This window comes from Aythya marila (genome assembly GCF_965140915.1).
Source record: "Aythya marila genome assembly, chromosome: 19".
NCBI classification, from domain to species: domain Eukaryota; kingdom Metazoa; phylum Chordata; class Aves; order Anseriformes; family Anatidae; genus Aythya; species Aythya marila.
Genome location: NC_139060.1, coordinates 11,964,336 through 11,982,835, shown reverse-complemented (window position 1 = coordinate 11,982,835; position 18,500 = coordinate 11,964,336). Strand labels below are relative to the sequence as shown.

Sequence of the window (18,500 nt, the reverse complement as noted above, 5' to 3'; positions counted from 1 at the left end):
ACTTGGCTGTTGGTGGAATTGCAGCATGTGTGCTAGGAATATATAAGAATAAATATAAAATTAAAAATAATTTAACATACATAAATCTATATTTAATATATTAAAATTTAATAAATATGGGTTAATAAATTCCTATAAATAAGAATTTCTTCATGGAGAGGGTGGTTAACCATTAGAATGGACTGCCCAGGGAAGTGGTGGAATCCCTATCCCTGGAGAGGTGTTGACATAACACCAAGTGATGGAACTTGGTAGGTCACGTTGATTGTTGAACTTGAAGGTTTTTTCCAACCTAGATGATTCTGTGATTCTCTAAGCGTGTTGCATTCATGATGCCACTTCAGCTAGGATTCTGCATATGGTATCTTTAATAAGTGGAGCCTTGGGGCCAAGTTTTTCCTCTGATAAACTTTTTTTTTTTCCTTTATCTTTTTTCTGTTTTTTATTTTCCATTCAGTTTATATTCTGTCAGGCATGGAGAGTGAAGTTTTCTTCAGGCTTGTTGTATCTGAATGTCCATCAGTACAGTAGACAAATCTTGTCATAGGAAAGGGAGATACCAGAGTAGGTCAGATGCTCAAGAACTGTTTTCAGGGAGCATCTGAGAAACATTTACATTAATCATTCTTCCTTGCTAAATAATTTTTGTTTCATTGCAGTCTGTGCTTTCCCTTATATCCTTGCCTTCACTACTGATTCCATTGAGATCCGATTAGTGGTGAATGGAAACTTAGTCCACACAGCAGTTGTGCCTGAGCTTCAGCTTGTAGCATCAAGGGTAAGACACGAGAAAAGCACGTTTGACTATTTGTGAGGTGTTGGGACCTAATTCACATAAAGAGTTGCTGAAGCCCAAACTAAACCAAAACTGACACATTTTCTGATTTGCATTAACTGTTAATTTGTGTGCTCTTAGCTTGTAGTGAGTACAGTGAGAATCAGAATTGATCTAACTGTCCTTGCAGTAATGCAGAGCTGAAGTATTTGATTATTTACAGGGCAAATGCTCTTCTGAACATCACAGAAGTTCTCCCCATTTACAGTGAGATAGCCTTTCTGTGGCCAGCTGTAGTTAACTTAGCAGCAATACAGCAACAGTGGTAATAGAACATAGTGGACAAACATTTGAGCTCTTATTCAGCAAGTGTTCAAGAAAGTTTTGCTGTACTAATGATGAGTTCTTTGTGATTTCAGTCAGATATTTATTTTAAAGCTACTGCTGCAGTAACGGGATCATCTCATAGCAGTTCTAAGGAAATGAGTTCAAGTTCTCCTCAAACACCGACAGCTTATGAAATACCAGAATGTCCTCTTTCTTCTTCAGAAGGTAACATGGTTTCCAGGCTGCTTGAAGCTTTGATTATTATCTTTAGTAAAATGAAATCAATCAGTTAAAAGATTTTGTTTTCGTGGCTGAGTGTCTGGAAGATGGAAACCTTATCCATAGATCTGAAACACCTGGCTGAGCTTTTGCCCCATAGTATCTCTTCTGAATGCACAGCAGCACTGTTTTGAAGAAATCATGTCTGTAGGAGAGGAAGAATTAAGCTTCATTACCTTAATGAGTCTTTGGCAACATGGCCAAGACTATAAAGCAAAAAGAGGTATAAAATTGTGGGCAAACTTTCAGACTTCATGTATGCCATTCCTTTCATTTATGAACAGCTAAACTATCGATGGCTAATTAAACTAATGCAAACTAAGGGCAAGAAGTATTTCTAGTCTCAAAAGAGTTAATAAATTTAAAGTTAAAAAATGCACGGTAAATTTGGTGTAACATGATCTGGATCTGTGAACAATCGATCTACAAGGGATAAATAATGGAGAAACAAAGGAACACCAACTAGATAATGCAAGATGTATGTAGATCTTGTTCATTTAGATGTATTTAAATCTGCTGCTGCACTGTTGACAGAAGGGGAGAAGAGAAAGGAATCTGAATTCCTGTTTTTAAGACAGGCAATATGCTTTTTCTCAGTAAGCCAAGTTGTCAGTCTGCAAAATGTGGTCGTATTTCTTCCTCCTCCTAGCCTATTTATGTTGAAAGATACAGTACAAGGAAGATTTTTGTTACTTGGGTTAAAAAGCACCCCACATAATGTTTATAACTTTTCTGTATAACTTTTTCATTGGAAGTATTTAGAACTGATACTGGTATGAAAGTGTAACGTTCTTTTTTCCTTCTGCATTTCAGGTGAAGTTCCAGGCAAAAACCTGTACAAAATTCCTCTCAGTAATCTGGTTGGGCGAAGCATTGAACGACCTCTGAAGTCACCTTTGACTCCCAAAGTCATCACTACTCCAACATCTAGTGGTGTTACCTCTCTTCCTGTTACTCACTCACTATCCTTATCTCGTATGGAAATTAAAGAAATTGCAAGCAGAACACGTAAAGAATTGCTAGGTAAACTTCCCTTGTCTTCTACATATATCAATTACCAAGTATGTAATTTCTATTTTTTGGACAGTCACAGTCAGATTAGTGATATGCAACCAGTGTTCATAAGTAATTAATAAAAAGAAACAAATAAATCAGTGTGAAAATGTTATTTGCAAATACTCTAGATAGCATCTCGTCAAATTATGTCCACGTGGAGGCTGGTGACGATTGGTGTCCCTCAGAGGGGTCTGTCTTGGAACCAGTACTGTTTAGTATCTTTATCAGTGACATAGAAAATGGGATTGAGTGCACCCTTAGCAAAATTGCAGATGACACCAAGCTGAGTGGTGCAGTTGATACCAAAGAAGGAAGAGATGCCATTCAAAGGGACTTGGACAGGCTGGAGAAGTGGGCCCACATGAACCTAATGAAGTTCTACTAATCCAAGTGCAAGGTTCTGCACCTGGGTCAGGGAAATCCCAGACATGAGGACAGACTAGGAGAAGCACTCATTGAGAGCAGACCTGCAGAGAAGGACTTGGGAGTTCTGGTGGACAAAAGGCTCGACATGAACCAGCAATGTGCACTTGCAGGCCAAAAGGCCAACTGCACCCTGGGCTGAATCAACAGAGGAGTGGCCAGCCAGTTAAGGGAGGGGATTGTCCCCCCTCTACTCCGCCCTTCTGAGGCCTCACTTGGAGTACTGCATCCAGGTCTGGACCCCCAGCACAAGAAAGATTTGGACCTGTTAGTGCAAGTACAGAGAAGGGGCTACAAAGATGATCAGAGAACTGGAGCACCCCTCCTGTGAAGAAAGGCTGAGAGAGCTGGGACTGTTCAGCCTGGAGGAGAGGAGGTTACAGGGAGGACCTCACCGTGACCTTTCAATAATTAAAGGAGTCTTGTAAAACAGATGGACTCTTTACTCGGGTAGATAATGATAGGATGTGGGAAGTGGTCTTAAACTAAAAGAAGATAGGTTTAGACTAGACTAGGAGGAAATGCTTCACTCTAAGGGTAGTGAGGCACTGGAACATGTTGCCAAGAGAAGTCGATGCCTCATACCTGGAGGTGTTCAAGGCAAGGCTGGATGGGGCTTTGGCCAACCTGATCTAGTGGGTGGCATCCCTATCTATGGCAGGGGGGTTGGAGTTAGATGATCTTTAAGATCCCTTGTAACACAAGCCATTCTGTGATGATTCTATTATAAGGTAGCCATATTCTAAGCCAGCTAGAAACTTTTTAGTTAGTAATGAAAACCATCAAGAGAGATCACAATGTTTTTTATGAATGTTTTATTTCCTTTTGAGAGTATTAAGACTTTTATTCCTTTATTGAGGCCTTTTGGATGAACCTATTCCCAAGACAGAAGGTGCACAGAAGCAAAAAAAGGCTCCTCGAAGACAGTCAGATCCCAAGCAGGGAGCGGTAAGATCAACTAGTAGTGACAGGTAAATATATGGGCTTTAGAAAATAACCTAAGTTAGGCTGTAAGTATTTTGGGAATTGATTGTCTCTCAACCTTTTTATTCTAATCTTAGTTCAGTATAGACTGACTGAGGCCCTTGTGTATTACTGTGAATTTCATCCTACTGTGTATTAGAGTATCTAAATATTATCAGTACTGAAATGGTTATACCTCTTGCTAAAGATATGTTATGAGCAAAGCAAGACTAAATGGGACTTTGTGGGGACCTGGTGCAGTTGAGACAGTCTTCAGGCCTACAGCATCTGCACTGTGCAGACTCACTTGCTATTTTCTTCATATCCTTGTGTCTCATTATCTCCAAAATAAATTTTGTAAAGAAACACTATTGCATATGTCTGTTTGTATCTGCTTACCAGACCCCCTGCCATTGTGTTTTTTTCATTGTTTTTATAACCTGCATTTGTGATAAGTAGCAGCAGAATTCAGCCAAGATACAGTAGATTGAGATTATTTTTTTTCAATCCACTGCAATGTAAAACTTTATTATATTTATTCCACTACTTGAAAATTATATGGAGGGGAGCATTCATTAACATTACCTTTGGGCAATAATCTGATGTATGTAATCTCTGTTTTAATATGAGTTGTTATCAAGGCTCTGGTTCAGTGCTAGCCCGGTGTGGAAGCAGAGTAAAACAGAGAGAAATTCAGTTTTAATGGTTTGTCTCTGCCTTTAGGATAACTTGATTGTATGCAGAAATAGCCACTGACCCTGCTTGCCCTTACCTGTGTATTGTTTCTCAGTAACTTTTGTCTTCATCTTTGCAGAATAATCTCAGCCTCTTTTGAAAGCTTTTCTGAGAGTCGTCATCTTTCCACTAGTTCAGATCCTGATACTGTAGCAAACAGAGAGGAGAGCTCACCATCTAGCTATCCGTTCCATCTGACTTCTTTATACGATGAGGACATCATTGACTTGAAGTGAAGACAGACAGACTGTTCCTTACTTCACCTTTTCTTACAGATCTGTGAGCTCTGTAGGAATGTCACAAACACTGCTTCTAGTGGTAAAATGTGGCTGGAAGTATTGGTGATTAATCTTTATAGATCCCATGTTGTTCTGGCTTGCTTAGCCTGATTTGGTGATGCTTACATCTTTGACATATGTATGTTTTCTTATCTCAGTTCATGAAACATTACTTTTTGTGGCATTCTAAAGGTAGGTAATCAATGAGAGCTTCAGGCTGAAAACGAAGTAAAAAGTATTATTTATTCTGAGCTTCTTATAATTGAAGTACCTGAATGAAAGTGGCATTCAGTTAATTGCTGTTACTAATATCTTGAGCTGTTTTACAAGTGTGCACCACCATGTAGAAAGAAGAATTTGATGATGTAAATCACTCATTTTGTTTTTTCTTAAAAGAAAAAAAAAAAAAAAAGAAAAGCTTTTAGACAAGGTCTTTCCAGACAACGCAAGTGCAGTCTGTCCTTGAAATGATGGAGCTGTGTTTTATTCACTGAGGAATGATGGTTACTCTATAAAGATCAGGTAACACGAACGTGCTGTTTTCTTTTCTCTGACCTGTCCTTGCACATTTTTTTTTTTTTAAGAGAAACTTGAAAACTGTTTTGGCATTAAGAATCTTTGAGTAGAAGGACTTTTTATAAGAAAATACAAGCTTTCAAATCTTCCATAAAATTGGAAGTAAAAAATTCATTGTATTTCTCCACAAAGGGAATGCTGTTTCTGTAGTGCACCTGCAGATTTCCTCATTACAGGCAGAAGCCCATGCCCTGATTTCGTTTCTGACTACACAAAGATTCCTGTGCTGGCATCAGAATTAATTGTTGTCTGCTTTTACACCAACAATAGAATTCATTGCTCCAAGTAAACATATTTTTCTAAATGGACCGGGCTGAAGTTTTACTGCCAAGAAGCTAGTTTTCTATGATGAAGTAGTCATATTAGATCTTTTGTTTTGTTAAAGGACAGTATTTCATCATTAAAGCTTGATTTTTTTTAACCCTTTCCTCCATGCCAAAAATCAATTTTCTACAATATTTTGAACGGGTTTGCTGTTTTTCATGGAAAAGTGATGCTTCCAGGCTTTTTATATATGAAGGAGCTTTATTAAAGCCCTATTTATGGGCTTTATTAGGGTATTTCTTGCTCTTTATGTAGAAATATTTCTGTATCCTTGATTTATTTTGTAACACCATTTATGTGTCATGATTTCCCCTGTCCAAGCATGACATCTGGTGATTTGTGCCTTTTGCTTCAGTCTGTCTGAATGTAAAACTTTTTTTTTTTTTTTTGCAAAGTTTCATGGTATATGATGACTTTATTTCTCCATCTAAGAAAATATGCAAGGCCTTAACTGAAAGGATTACTTCTTACTCTCAGTCAGAGCGGCTGATCAAGAAAAGAAGCAATATTTTAAACATTAATTAGTACAGGAACAGAAGAAGTATTAACCAGTGGCTACTTGTACTTTAGTATTTTTGCACCTAAATATGTATGGAATGAACCTTCGTAAACACCTGGAAGTGCCACCTCAGAGTCTTTGCAAGAACTTGTAATTCTTTTTGAGAATGTCTCGGGGCGGGGAGGGGGGGGGGAGGGGGGAACAGTATCCATTTTCTCTGTTCTACTTACCTGGTTAGCTATGGTTTAAAAAAAAATCACTCTCAAAGTATTGTGTAGTCCTTATTCTGCTGCAAGTTGTAACCACTTGTGTGGACTCGTCGAATCAATTTTAGGGGAAGCACTGTTTGGGCTTGGGTATTTTTAGAAAGCAGAAGCATCACCTTTTTCCGTAAACAGGTTTCTCAGTGCAGTATTTTTATTTCTGTTGTGTGGGTGTTTTTGAAGACTACTAGTGTGCTGCAAAACCCAGACTTTGATTTCAATTTAATAAAATTTGAACTGGAAAGTTTGCCTTGAACTTTTAGAATATCAGATTTTAAATGTATTGCAGAGGTTCACTTCTGCTATTCTAGCATGATTTCACATGATTAAATGATAGTTTGATAGTAGTTGAATACACGTGTATACATATGTTGATTAGAAAACTTGTTTGAAGAACCTGAACAAACACATATTTAGGTATCCTGAAAGACATAGAAAGACCTTTTAGATGGAGCAGTAGAGAGATCAAGAAGAATGGAGAAAGTTTGACTATAACTGACCTAGGGTGATAGTCAGGATGAAAAACCACAGCAGTGGCAATAAAGTATTGCTATGAAGTGTGTGTGTGGAGTTCTGCCTGTAATAGCAGCATTGATGACATCTAGCAAATACTGACAAGCAGCAAAAGTACTGTAAGGAATACAGCAAAAGTCTGACTGCTTAAGCTAGATGAAAAAGAAAAAAAAAAAGGATCAGACTAGCTTCATGGTATTTATTTTATCTGGAACAGGATGTTGGAAGAGTTTGAGGAGGGAGGAAGCATAGATCCCATATCAATTGGCTTGTCTCTCGCCTCCAGTCTGAATTTTATGGTATAGTTTAATGTGTCTGATGCAAACTGTTACGCAAGTCATATTGGGAACTACCAGACCTAAAATAATATTACTCATACAGGACAGGCAGGATCTGAACACTGGAGAAAATGACCTGTCTTCATTTCTTAGGTATGCAGTAAGTGCCTTAACAGTGCTGTCACTTCTTGAGTATTTACTTCTGCGGTCAACCAGCATGTCATGCAGGCATGGAGGAATAATATTAGACCTAGCAGAAGGAGGTGAAGGAGGGATCATGCAAAATTATTTTGTTTTATGACTCCTAGGTATGGTAACTGAGGCTTTAGGATCATGTATGTGTAGTTTACTCTCTACTTACCGTACAAGAGCAGCCTGGAGTGTAGGTAGAAGGCAGGGAACATGGTAGTTATGCTTGAATTTTGTTTGACACAAGCCACAAGAACTAAAGTGTGTGAAGTTCTTTTTCACATTTGTCTTATCTAAAAGACAAAGTACCATACAATAATATGAAACTGCTGGGAAAACTGGACAAATAGCCAGTATACAAGTAGTCTTTGTCAGACTGTGGCATGACTTACATGCATCTTAGTGTGATGAGACGTTGTTCTCTGAACTAGCTTCTAGACATTGACTGTCTCAAAGTAGTGTCTTAGATCCATCCTATTCAGGCTCTTGATCAAAACAAAAGCCAACTGTTGGTATTGATGGATAGGTTCTTGTTTGTCATTTCTAAAGGCCACATTTTTCATACATCTGTGTAATCTGTCTTCAAACCAGTGTCAGGTGACCAGGAAACATGAAATGGCTTATTGGAAGGCAACTGAGATGGACAGGTATACCATTCTTTACTCTGGCCCCTTAGAATCATGTTTTTTCTCTTCTTTGTAACATGCGTCTACTCATTAAACCTTAGAAATTAGCCTTGGACACAAATAGCAGCCGTGTCCACCCTAAGCACAGCCTTTCCCACTTTCACATCTTGTGTTAAAACTGCTACTAGTAGCCTGTGTTCTTAGTGTTGGCTGATCATCATATGCATGAGAAAAAAGAAAATCTTTAAAACTACAGCTATGATGGGTAGATGCTTTTTCTAATGAAGAAGATTACTGAATAAAGCTTGCTACCACCATCAACAGAAGGGTTAAAAAATTCCTTCCACAAAGGAATAATTGTTACCAGCTTTTGAACAGTTGCTATCAAGCTAAGCTAAACTGAAGGCCAGTTATGAACTATACCAGTTTGACATGTAAGAACTTTGAAGAGAGATAAACCTACTTGTGTTCCAGACTAACAGTCATTTCTTCCTAATGCTTTCCTCAAGTGGCAATGGAGTACAAATAAATTTTAAAAATGTTTGAAACTGAAAGCAATGGAATGTTTCATTCTGAGGAGATAAAGACCCCAGCAACTTTGGAAGGGCTGGGTGCTCTCATGATGGCAAAAAATGCAGACTCTAGGTTTAATGGACATGTGAATAATAACTCCAGTTGCTTCGTTTGCCAGGAACAAGTGGGGCCTCTTCTGATTACAGTTGTTTCCTAGACTGGGGAATGAGGATTTTTCATTTTTTCTGGCCTTTTTCTTTTTTTCAGTCCGTGACAGGATGTGAAGTGTCACTCAGAATGAGTAGCAGTTTTGTTGTCTGCATTCATGTATCTGTCCCTATACATGTGCAAGCATTTGTAACTGATGGGTAGATTAAAATTAAAACTTTTTTGGAGTACTGGGCTGGTCAACTACATATATATTTAAACAGTTCCTAGTAGGGCAGGTAATAGGTTAGGTTGCACCCATAGGAATTGTAGCATCGTTATACATGGCCAAGGCTGCTGCGCCTGCCATTTCTTCTCTGCTGTTCTAGGTGTACTTGGACAAGCCAGTTTCAAGCTCTTGCAGGCTTTCCTGATTTGTATTTATGGCTTGCGCTTGCAGATGCAGGAGTGTCCCCAGAGCTGTGGCTTAGTCTGCATTTGAAACCTAGTCCTTGGATTTGGATTTTTTTGTGTTTGTGTGTGTGTATATATATGTGTGTGTGTGTGTGTGTATATATATATATATATATATATACGTGTGTGTGTGTGTGATACTGACTAGTGTCATTATTAACAATTTTGATGTCATGGTTCATTTGCCCAGTGCTTGCTAATTCTGTTAAAGCAGTTTTCTCAGATACTTAGGCATAGTCTGAATTTGTGGAGAAATAAATTATACCCTGAGAACTAAATAATACTAATAAATAATACAAGGAGCTCTTATGCCAATAGACAGTAAACATCTGTACTAGCATGCAGGGTAGAAAGTATGCATATTATTACAGTTGAGCACAGCCACTTCACCAGGCTGTTTAATACCTAGCTGTTTCACTTTGTTGTTGCTGACCTGCAACTGACTGACACCCTGTTTGCTAGTGAAACCATATTAGCCTATGATTTCAGGAAAAAAAATAAGAGGTTATTTTTGTGTGTATTTATAACTCTACTAGATATATATACAGTTGGATGGAAAATTCTCTAAAGGTTTATGCAGACAGTATTACCAACCTGCAGTGTCAATTTTAACAAAGTCTTTGAATGTTGGCAGACTGTTTTTGTAATTTAATGACTGATATTGCTAAGTTGCTGAGTTTGTGATCAAAACCTCTTTAATACCACCTGTCTTAAATACTGATGTATTATCATTGTTTTTAATGTCATGTGATAGTGCGTATGGTTTGTGTTTTAGATGTAGCATCCAAATAGAAACATTCCTATCACAGCTGGAACTGTTTTAAGTGCAATTTATTGTTTTTGTGAAGGAGGAAGAGAAGACTTATTCCTACATATGTAATAAACTTTACATCTATTCTTTCTTTCGCAGTTGCAGGACTAATGGCTTCTCTAAATTTGGTTCATCAGTCAAGAGAAATTAAAAAGAAAAGGGGTAGAATGGCTGCCAACAGTGATGGATTACTACTTCTAGTTGAGTTCTGTAGAAAGTGTTTCAAACATGCCATTCACTTAAGTACTGTCACAGCTGCTGAGATTGGTGCTTGTATCTTAAGCATTATCCATCTTTGACGAGAGCTATAATTCAGCATTGGTTTGTGTTTCTGGGCTTTTAAGTCTTTCAGGACTCTCCAGTTGTAGATCTTTACCCCTTAACTTAAGGCTACAAAAGATGGATTTCCTCCATTTTTCTGGCTTTATATAGGTGTATTGTCTTAGTCTACAAGATCTATTGATTCTTTTTGAAAAAGAGACTCCAAAATACATTCTGCTGAGAGTTACAACCCATCTTGTGATTTAAATGCATTCCTAGCCAACCTGACAGCACTAGGACAGATAATGCCTTCATCTCCCTTTGAGATCTAGACTTATTTCCTTGGTCAGGTATCCCAGATACTGAAGTAGTACCACACAAAAGGGAGAAGTCACAGTCTGAAATAAAAATTATCCAGACTATCATTAGTTTCTTCATATGCCATCAGGAAAAGGTACAGAAGAAGGAATTGTTTTTATTATTATTTATAAAATTAGATCTTAATTTAGTTATTAGAGAAAAAGATTAAACATGCTTTCTTTTCCATTACAGTCAGTCTGCACAAGGTAGGGGAAAATAAACAAAAAAACACGGCAATTTAAGAAAGAGTATGTTTAAGACTTACACAAGGAAGATATACTACAGTGAACATACAGAGATAATCAAGTTGCATGTACATACCAACATGCAACATGGGAGGAGAAGGAAAAAAAACATTTTACAAAAATTCATTAAAACAATTTGATAGGAAGTTGTGTAACTATCTGCCATGTGAGTCAGTTTTAGCAACAGCACCATAGTTCATGATATAAAGCTTTCATATCAATAACAATCTCAGACTTAAGATCTTCTGAAGTGGGCTTCAATCTGTTCCAGGGTCTGTCCTTTTGTTTCAGGTACATAAAAGGCTGTAAAAATCACACTGAGGCAGCAGAAGGCAGAGAAGAGCCAGAATGTGCCATAGGATATTAAAGCCTGAGGGAAGGGAAACAACAGCAAAATATTATGATAAATTGTTACTGTGCAACTACAATCTGGGCCACCAGAGAAGACTGGCCCAGTGCTCTCTCAGAATCATCTTAAATAAATTTTCTTATGAAAAGAAATACTGGATTGTATTTTATGATGCTTACTATCAAATCATGAAATTCCTTAGTTACCAAGAATGCCATAACCCAGTTTGTTAACACACAGGCGCCACTAGATATGCCCCTAGCTTTAAGTGGGAAAATTTCAGACATCACCAGCCATGGAACAGGACCCCAGCCAACAGCAAAACCTGAAATTACAAACAGAAGAGATTAAATGCAAGTTAAGTATATTTCAAAGGGAAAAGTGAATGATGGTCAAGTTAGGCAAGTAACTCCACATTCTAGGCTGATTCTGCAAAAAAGTGCCTCTAGCAAAAGCCTGCAGTTACTGACTTGAGGGTGACCTACTATATGTTATTGCACTTTATGTCAAATTTCTTACAACAATAGTCTTAACAAGCAAAATTTCTTATTGAGAAGCTTCTGAAGCTACTTAAAAATTAACCTTGTTTCTTACTGCTGCTTCCTTGTACTGTCACAGAATTCAGTATGGCTCAGATACTACCAAAGACTCTTCGTTCCATTAATGACTACAGAGTAATTCAAACTGAGCGATTACTACTTAGTATTACAAGAAGGAGGTATAAATTGATTTTCCATGACATCAGCTTAATTACTTTACTGCTGGCTTGAGCAGTAGGGTTATGAATTCCCAGCCTAACTTTGTCTCATACACTAAAAAGCTCTGTCGAACAGAACTCCATTTATCAATAATATGACATTATGGCACAAATTTGTCACATTCAACAGCAATTATGAGTGTCATGTAATGTCTGCTTAGAAGCTTGTTCCACTCACCAGCAACAAAGAGCCCTAGGCTTACTACTGCAAGCCAGGATAGGTTGTTTTCTGTTCCTGGGGATACTGAGTTTAGAGTGAAACACAGACTAGCATTTGATGAGTTGTTCCCATGTGGAAGGACCATTTTAAAGTAAAGCCCAAACAATGCAGTACTGACAGCCATGATGATCCCTGAAAAGTAAGCAATAACCATGTTGTCACTGATCACTGCATAAGTACTCTTCTTTCTGAGAGCCAAAACACAGGTGCTCAGCCAAATACAAAATATGCTGGTCCTAGCGAAGTGTTTCTAAAAAGATAGTGTTCTTGGAAACAAACATTGGCTTAGACAAGAGTGAAAGATACCAGAAAATCATTCCATGCATTAGACAAACAGAAGTCCTTAAAGCAGTCATTGCTATTGAGTGTGCAATGCAACAACTATATCAAACAACTGGGGGGGGTGGCATATTTATTTGTAAAGTTAAATTTCTTTAAACTACATGCGGCCTTGTGTAAGCAGCACAACACTCCATGAATGTAGCTACAGCTATGGAGAAGCTACTTGAAATGTCCACTTCTGGACACCTTAGGTAGCAGAATGTATTGTGTCTTCATGACCTAGCTACTCCAAAGTATGAACTGGCCTGGTAAAATGACAAAAAGGATAGCCATACACAGGTTTAAGGGGCACCGCTTACAATGAGTTCTGACATACAATCAGAAATTGTGTCCAAAGAATACATTAGGTTAAATACCATACACTATAAACACTAGTATTAGGTTGTAGTTAGATATTAGGAAGAACTTCTTTACTGAAGGGGTTGTTAGGCATTGGAATAGCCTGCTGAGGTCTTTAGAAGATATTTAGATTTAGAACTTAGTGATATGGTTTAGTGGAGGACTTGTTAGTGTTAGGTTAGAGGTTGGACTAGATGATCCTGGAGGTCTCTTCCAACCCAGATGATACTGTGATATGGCTATGGCCAATCAAAGTCAAACAATAAAATTGTGTACGTATAATGTGACAATTTCCTCTTATGACTTTAGAGTTTAAGTCCATAGTTAAATTATAAAGCAAACCACTTAAGATACATAAATTGTAATACTTAATTCCCCCAACAGTTACAAGACTTTCTGGTACTCTATATAGTTCTTTTTCTAACTGAAGTCAGTAGTATGTTTTACCAGACATGTAAAGCAGCACTTTCCGTCCAGTTTTATCTATGATAAGTGCAGCCACAGCAGTGAAACATACTTGTACAGCACCCACAACAACAGAAGCCATTCTGCTGTCCTGAAATAAAGTAAGAGGCCGGGAGAAGAATTTGCTTTTTCAGGCTGATAACACATTCACTTATTAAGCGTTAAAGATGCATTTGTTTCTCGACTCTGGAGGAAGAAAAGCTATCCCACAGAAATCAATGGGGAGGGGAAGGGGGGAGAGAGAGAATCTTAAATAAATAAATAAAAATAAATGACAAGGTCAAGATTAATTAACATAACATACTGGTCTCTTAATAAACTTTAAAACACGTCACAGCTTCTCACAAGAGTTTGACTTTCTCTGAAGCATTGGATTTGTAACTGTACTAAAAAAGTTATGAATTAAGATGACTATAACAAGAATTTCTATCAGTAGCAAAGTTTCACACACAACATACTTCCCCCCAAAAAAGTCACATTCAGATATGCCAGAGTAACATAGTCAAGAGGGTATCTATAACCCAAAACCCAAACTGTTATCTATGATGCAGGCAGGATCGGCATCAAGTCAGTTTGCTACATTTTAGACTTACTCAGTACCTACTAAACTCAAACAACAGACATTTACCAATCTGGCAACACAAACTGATTACCTTGAAGTTTGCATCTTCAAAGATAATTTCTGCATAAAACATAACTGCATTAATGCCTGTTACTTGCTGAAGGAACATCAGAGCCATACCAATAAGAAGTGGCCTGTAGATTGAAGGATTCTTAAATTCATAGAGGTTTAGTCCCTGTTAAAAAGATGAAGTAATGATTCCATGAAAAGTTCAGTATTTTAAATTAGAGATCACCAACAAATGATGCATTTGGACAGGGGCAAGAGGAAGTGCTTTTATATAATACAAACAATAGGAAATCAGTGTTAGAGATGTTGAATAATCCTACAAAACTGCTAGATAAAGAAAAACTAGATATCAATCAGAATAGATAATTACCAAGATCATGAGCTTGACTGCTACTCAGGCATACCAATGGCAACCAACAGTGATAGTTTCAGCTGAAAGGTAGTGGAAAAAAAGGCTCTAAATCTCACTGATTCTTAAATTTTGTTTGTATGAGGAAACAGGTTTGGACTGATGTTTTTAGAAAAGGCTACTAGGCAAGCAACAGTAAAAAAAAAACTTTTAATTACACTGTTTGCTTTCAGATAGTATTCAAAAAAAAATTTAATGTAATCAGATTCTCATCACCTCCTCCTCAACATTAGCTTTGATCTGCCTACATTCCCATTCATGGTCCATATATGGTCCCCGCAGAAACTGTAAAGAAGCTATGGCTTCTGCGTGTTTGTTCTGATTCAGCAGAAATCTTGGTGTTTCAGGCATGAAGGACATCAACAAAAGCATTATGCAGGGTGGAAAAGAACACAACACTGCCAGCCAGTGCCATTTCAGTGTTATTCCTGGTGAAAAAAAAGAAAAAAAGAAAAAAAAAAAAAAAGAGACTGTGAACATTAGCTAGTTTTGATTCCTTAGTGTAGTTCTTTCATTACATGTACTAACTCTTTATCGTCATTTTAGACCCCTAACCCCAATACCTGCAATGTAGGCTCCAAGTATGCCAGTTACCACCATCAGCTGAACACAAGAGCCAAGCATACCACGGACTTTTGTATGAGATATTTCAGATATATACACCTAAAACATAAGGAGAAAAATCTAATTATTTTTACCCAGTTTTGGATCAAGAATTTGAGAAGTAATTCATTTCTGAAATACAGATATACTTTCTAGTGACTCCCCTCTTTAAAAAAAAAAAGCCTTAAGTAAAATGGCGTGAGTAGAAAAGTACCATCACAGAAATGCACATTGGCATTATGGAAAAAACATGGAGAAAGGGGAGGCCCTAAAACAGAAAAATGCTGATGTATCAGCAGCCCACATATGACCAAACTGGCATTAGTAAGGGCTTCTTTTGTTAGCCATATCAACAACAAAAGCATTCTGGTGCTTGGGACAGTCTTGCATGAACACATGGCCCACATCACCTATAAAACTCTTTGCAAATGAAAGTTGAAAATTTTTCATTCAAAGTAAAGACTGCGTATTATGGCATTCTCCATGAAGTCCTCAACTGACAGTCGCTCATCTTAACATACATGAACAGCAAACATATCTGCTCCAAAATTAGGGAACAACTTAATTTTTTTAGTTCGTTAAAAAAAAAAAAAAATACGCTGATCCTAAGTCAACAGCTACAGCTCACCAGTATACACAGAAACATAGAAGAGAAATCCCTCATGTTTACAGATGCATTTTTTTTTCCAAAGTTACAATTTTAAGTTTTTCAAGAAGAAAAATAAGTAATCCTTAGGTCAGGAATAGTTTACAGCTACAAAACCATGGTATTACAGGTAACATTTTCCTCCCTCATCACTGCAGTCATATAGATCTTTTACTGTTGGCTGTGGATGAATGCCTTTGCAAACGGGAACTTAAAGCTTGGCTCCAGGAAACAAAGAGAAAGCAGTTGTTCATAAAGAAAACAGTTCCTTCATACGCATTAGCACAGCAGATTGCATTCAGCAATGGAGAACGTTGTACAAGATTATAATTTAGATCCCACTGATGAAATATTTTGTTTGTTTGTTTTTTATAACTATCCAGATTGGTAACTGAACATTTATTCTGCACTTCACCATGACTTCTTTCCCTTTTATTTTCAGTTTGCTTTTTTACTTCAAAAGCAAGAAATGCTGGAACCACCAGAAAAGAAACAAGCTTGAATTCTGAAATTCTAGATAGTTTATTTCATACTGCCACTAGATCCAATAGGCAAATTATACAGAAATAAAAAAGACAACAAGAGAATGAATTCTTTCCATTAACCTAGTGCACAGATATTTCTGAATGCATGTGAAAAGTTAATGTTCCAAAGACAGCAGTTAAATGGAAGGAGTAGTCACTGCTTGGTATTGCGCTAGAATGAGTGAGTGAGCATAGATTGAAAACCTAAGTTTGGTGAAATACAAGACTATTAGAAGTAGATGGTAATAGCAAAAACAAGCAAACAAAAATCCAACTTCAAGAGATATAGCTACACAATATTAAAACAAACAGAAGCAATCAGATAGTAAGGACAGACTAAAAATCTGAAGGATCAAATGACTGTACTAAGAATGCATAATGCAGAAGTGCTATTAGAATAAATAAAACATTTCTGTATTTTTTTCATGACTAAAAACATGCAAAAATATGATCCTGTAAAAATCAGTTTATTTTAAATCCACAGACTGCCTTGGCTAGAGTTAGTTACTGCATCCAAGCAACTTATGATAACATTATGAAATAACAACCATTCTCCTAGAAAAGCTTTAAAAACAAATAAAATAAACAAACCACTCACCAACAGAAATAATGCCTTACTTACCGGAACAACAAGTGAAGTAATTCCGCTGGCTAAGCCAGTCAGTATTCGTCCAAAATAAAGCATCCAGACATTCTGAGCTGAAATAATAACTACATATCCAGAGACATACGGTATTGAGCACAGCATTAGACTCAGCTTTCTCCCAACTCTATCCACAAGATAGCCTCCCAGTATTCCTCCAGCAGCAGCTCCTAATGTTACTATAGACTTCAAAAAAAGAAGTTTAAAAATACGTATGCATATATTTATACATATATGCATATAAATAAAAACATTTTTGTTGTTGTTTTTGTTTTTAAAGTAAATAGCAGCTTCTGAAAAAGAAAATTGTACAAGAGCATGCAGGTGTTTTGAAAACCAAAATAAACACTAAATTCCTAATCAAACCATAGCCAAGAAGCACTACTCACCACAACTGAGCAGCAAGTAATTTTCAGATCACATACATGCACAAAGCTCTTTCAATGAAGAAAATAAAACAGCAGTAACCTTTTTAATCTGTCTACAAAGCCATTCATTCACAAACGGGCCTTCAAACTGTTTTAAAGCCCTGAAGAATATTATCTTGAATAACCTGAAGTCCAACCTGTACCAAAAGCAAATATTCCCTATGTTGACAGATTACACCTAATCTACTAAAGAGTCGATTTTCTGTGGTCCCCTGACAGGCTCAACTGAGAAAGCTGAGAATTCTCACAAGATTTTTTATCATCAAAAGTAAGTTCAAATAACATGGGCATTTACTAATATATGCTAATTGAGGGTCATCACAGCACAACATCACCGTCATTCAGGAAAAATCTGAATCAATCACTGATCTCACAAAAAAAAAAAAAAAAAAAAAAATCATTAACAAGATCCACATTTATCCTTGTTCTTAAGAGGAGTAAAACCCCCTCATGTAAACAGTGTCTTCTTTACCTACACTTTAAATTGAAATCACATAACAGTAACACTTCATCATACAGAAACTTACCCCAAACCACGATGCTTGACTGCTGTCTAATCTTAATGTAGGATCATTGATTTCCCTCAGCTCTGGTATAACAGGTGAGCTATAGCCTAGCACGAAGCCAAAGCTAAGTGGTCCTAAGACAGCAGCAAACGTGGCCAGGTACAGCTTCTTGTTTTGCACTCTGAGGCAAAAGAGACGAATGAGAAGGATCGCGCCGCCTCCAGCCCCTCTCACAAGGGCCGCTAATACCCAGACGGGCCTGACAGAGGTCCCGACCCCGAGCTCGCATCCGTCACGTTCCCCCCCCCCCCCCGCCCCCCGCCCCGATACCGGCCGCAGACGATCTCCAGGGCAGTGAGCGCTGCCCCCGAGCCAGCCAAGACGGCACGGCCGCAGCGCCCGCGCTCACCTCTGGTAAGCGTCCGAAGCCGGGTAACCCAGCAGGTACCGCGACTCCTCTGCCGCCATGCCCCTACCGCGGCGTGCGCCTCGGCGCGGCCAGCCCTAAGCACTTCTGCACGAACAGCCGGCCGCGCTACCGGGCAGGCACCGGCCCTCAGGACAACGCCGACCCCAGAGGGACACCGCGCCTCTTGCGAGCCCTAGTTCAGACGGAAGCGGCGGGAGCGCGGCAGCGGGGCGCGATGACGTTTGGAGGATGCGCCGGAAGCTGCCCGACTACGGAGAGCCGTGGGCTCCGGCCGAGTGCCTTCCCTCCGGGTG

At 38.2% G+C, this 18,500-nt stretch overlaps 2 protein-coding genes across 9 annotated transcripts in view; one reads left to right on the top strand and one right to left on the bottom strand.

Moving 5' to 3' along the window:
* The window catches only part of GARNL3 (GTPase activating Rap/RanGAP domain like 3), a 53,340-nt gene extending 46,957 nt beyond the window's left edge, over positions 1–6,383 (top strand). For 6 of the 7 annotated variants that reach the window (XM_082775312.1, XM_082775313.1, XM_082775314.1 and 3 more), the window contains exons 25-29: positions 660–778; positions 1,195–1,327; positions 2,195–2,404; positions 3,720–3,831; positions 4,638–6,383. In XM_082775312.1, the coding sequence (XP_082631438.1) occupies positions 660–778; positions 1,195–1,327; positions 2,195–2,404; positions 3,720–3,831; positions 4,638–4,794 (731 nt within the window). In that variant the 3' untranslated portion in view covers positions 4,795–6,383. The remainder of the gene's footprint in view (positions 1–659; positions 779–1,194; positions 1,328–2,194; positions 2,405–3,719; positions 3,832–4,637) is intronic. The other variant, XM_082775317.1, reaches the window with a different exon arrangement.
* Positions 6,384–7,261: 878 nt separating this feature from the next.
* Positions 7,262–18,428, bottom strand: SLC2A8 (solute carrier family 2 member 8). 2 transcript variants are annotated; one of them, XM_082775320.1, is made up of 10 exons: positions 18,187–18,428; positions 17,799–17,958; positions 16,823–17,029; positions 14,991–15,090; positions 14,644–14,855; positions 14,041–14,184; positions 13,370–13,478; positions 12,200–12,373; positions 11,471–11,589; positions 7,262–11,285 (listed from the first exon to the last, which is right to left on the bottom strand). In XM_082775320.1, the coding sequence occupies exons 1-10, from the start codon at positions 18,243–18,245 to the stop codon at positions 11,151–11,153; spliced, it is 1,419 nt and encodes a 472-aa protein (XP_082631446.1). In that variant the 5' UTR covers positions 18,246–18,428; the 3' UTR covers positions 7,262–11,150. The 2 variants fall into 2 exon arrangements, with proteins under 2 accessions (XP_082631446.1, XP_082631445.1); XM_082775319.1 differs by having other exon boundaries at positions 10,109–11,285; positions 11,444–11,589; positions 18,187–18,427.
* Between the last annotated feature and the right edge of the window lie 72 nt (positions 18,429–18,500).

What these genes read in the sequence shown, in the direction of transcription:
- SLC2A8 (XM_082775319.1), bottom strand. Translation starts at nt 18,245, where the DNA reads ATGGCGGCAGAGGAGTCGCGGTACCTGCTGGGTTACCCGGCTTCGGAC. An exon ending in AAGCTAATGTTGAGGAGGAG is followed by an intron (nt 14,185 to 14,643) that starts GTGATGAGAATC and finishes TCTTTTTAACAG; the next exon opens with GGACTAAACCTCTATGAATT. An exon ending in AGGAATTTCATGATTTGATA is followed by an intron (nt 11,286 to 11,443) that starts GTAAGCATCATA and finishes CCCTTCCCTCAG; the next exon opens with GCTTTAATATCCTATGGCAC.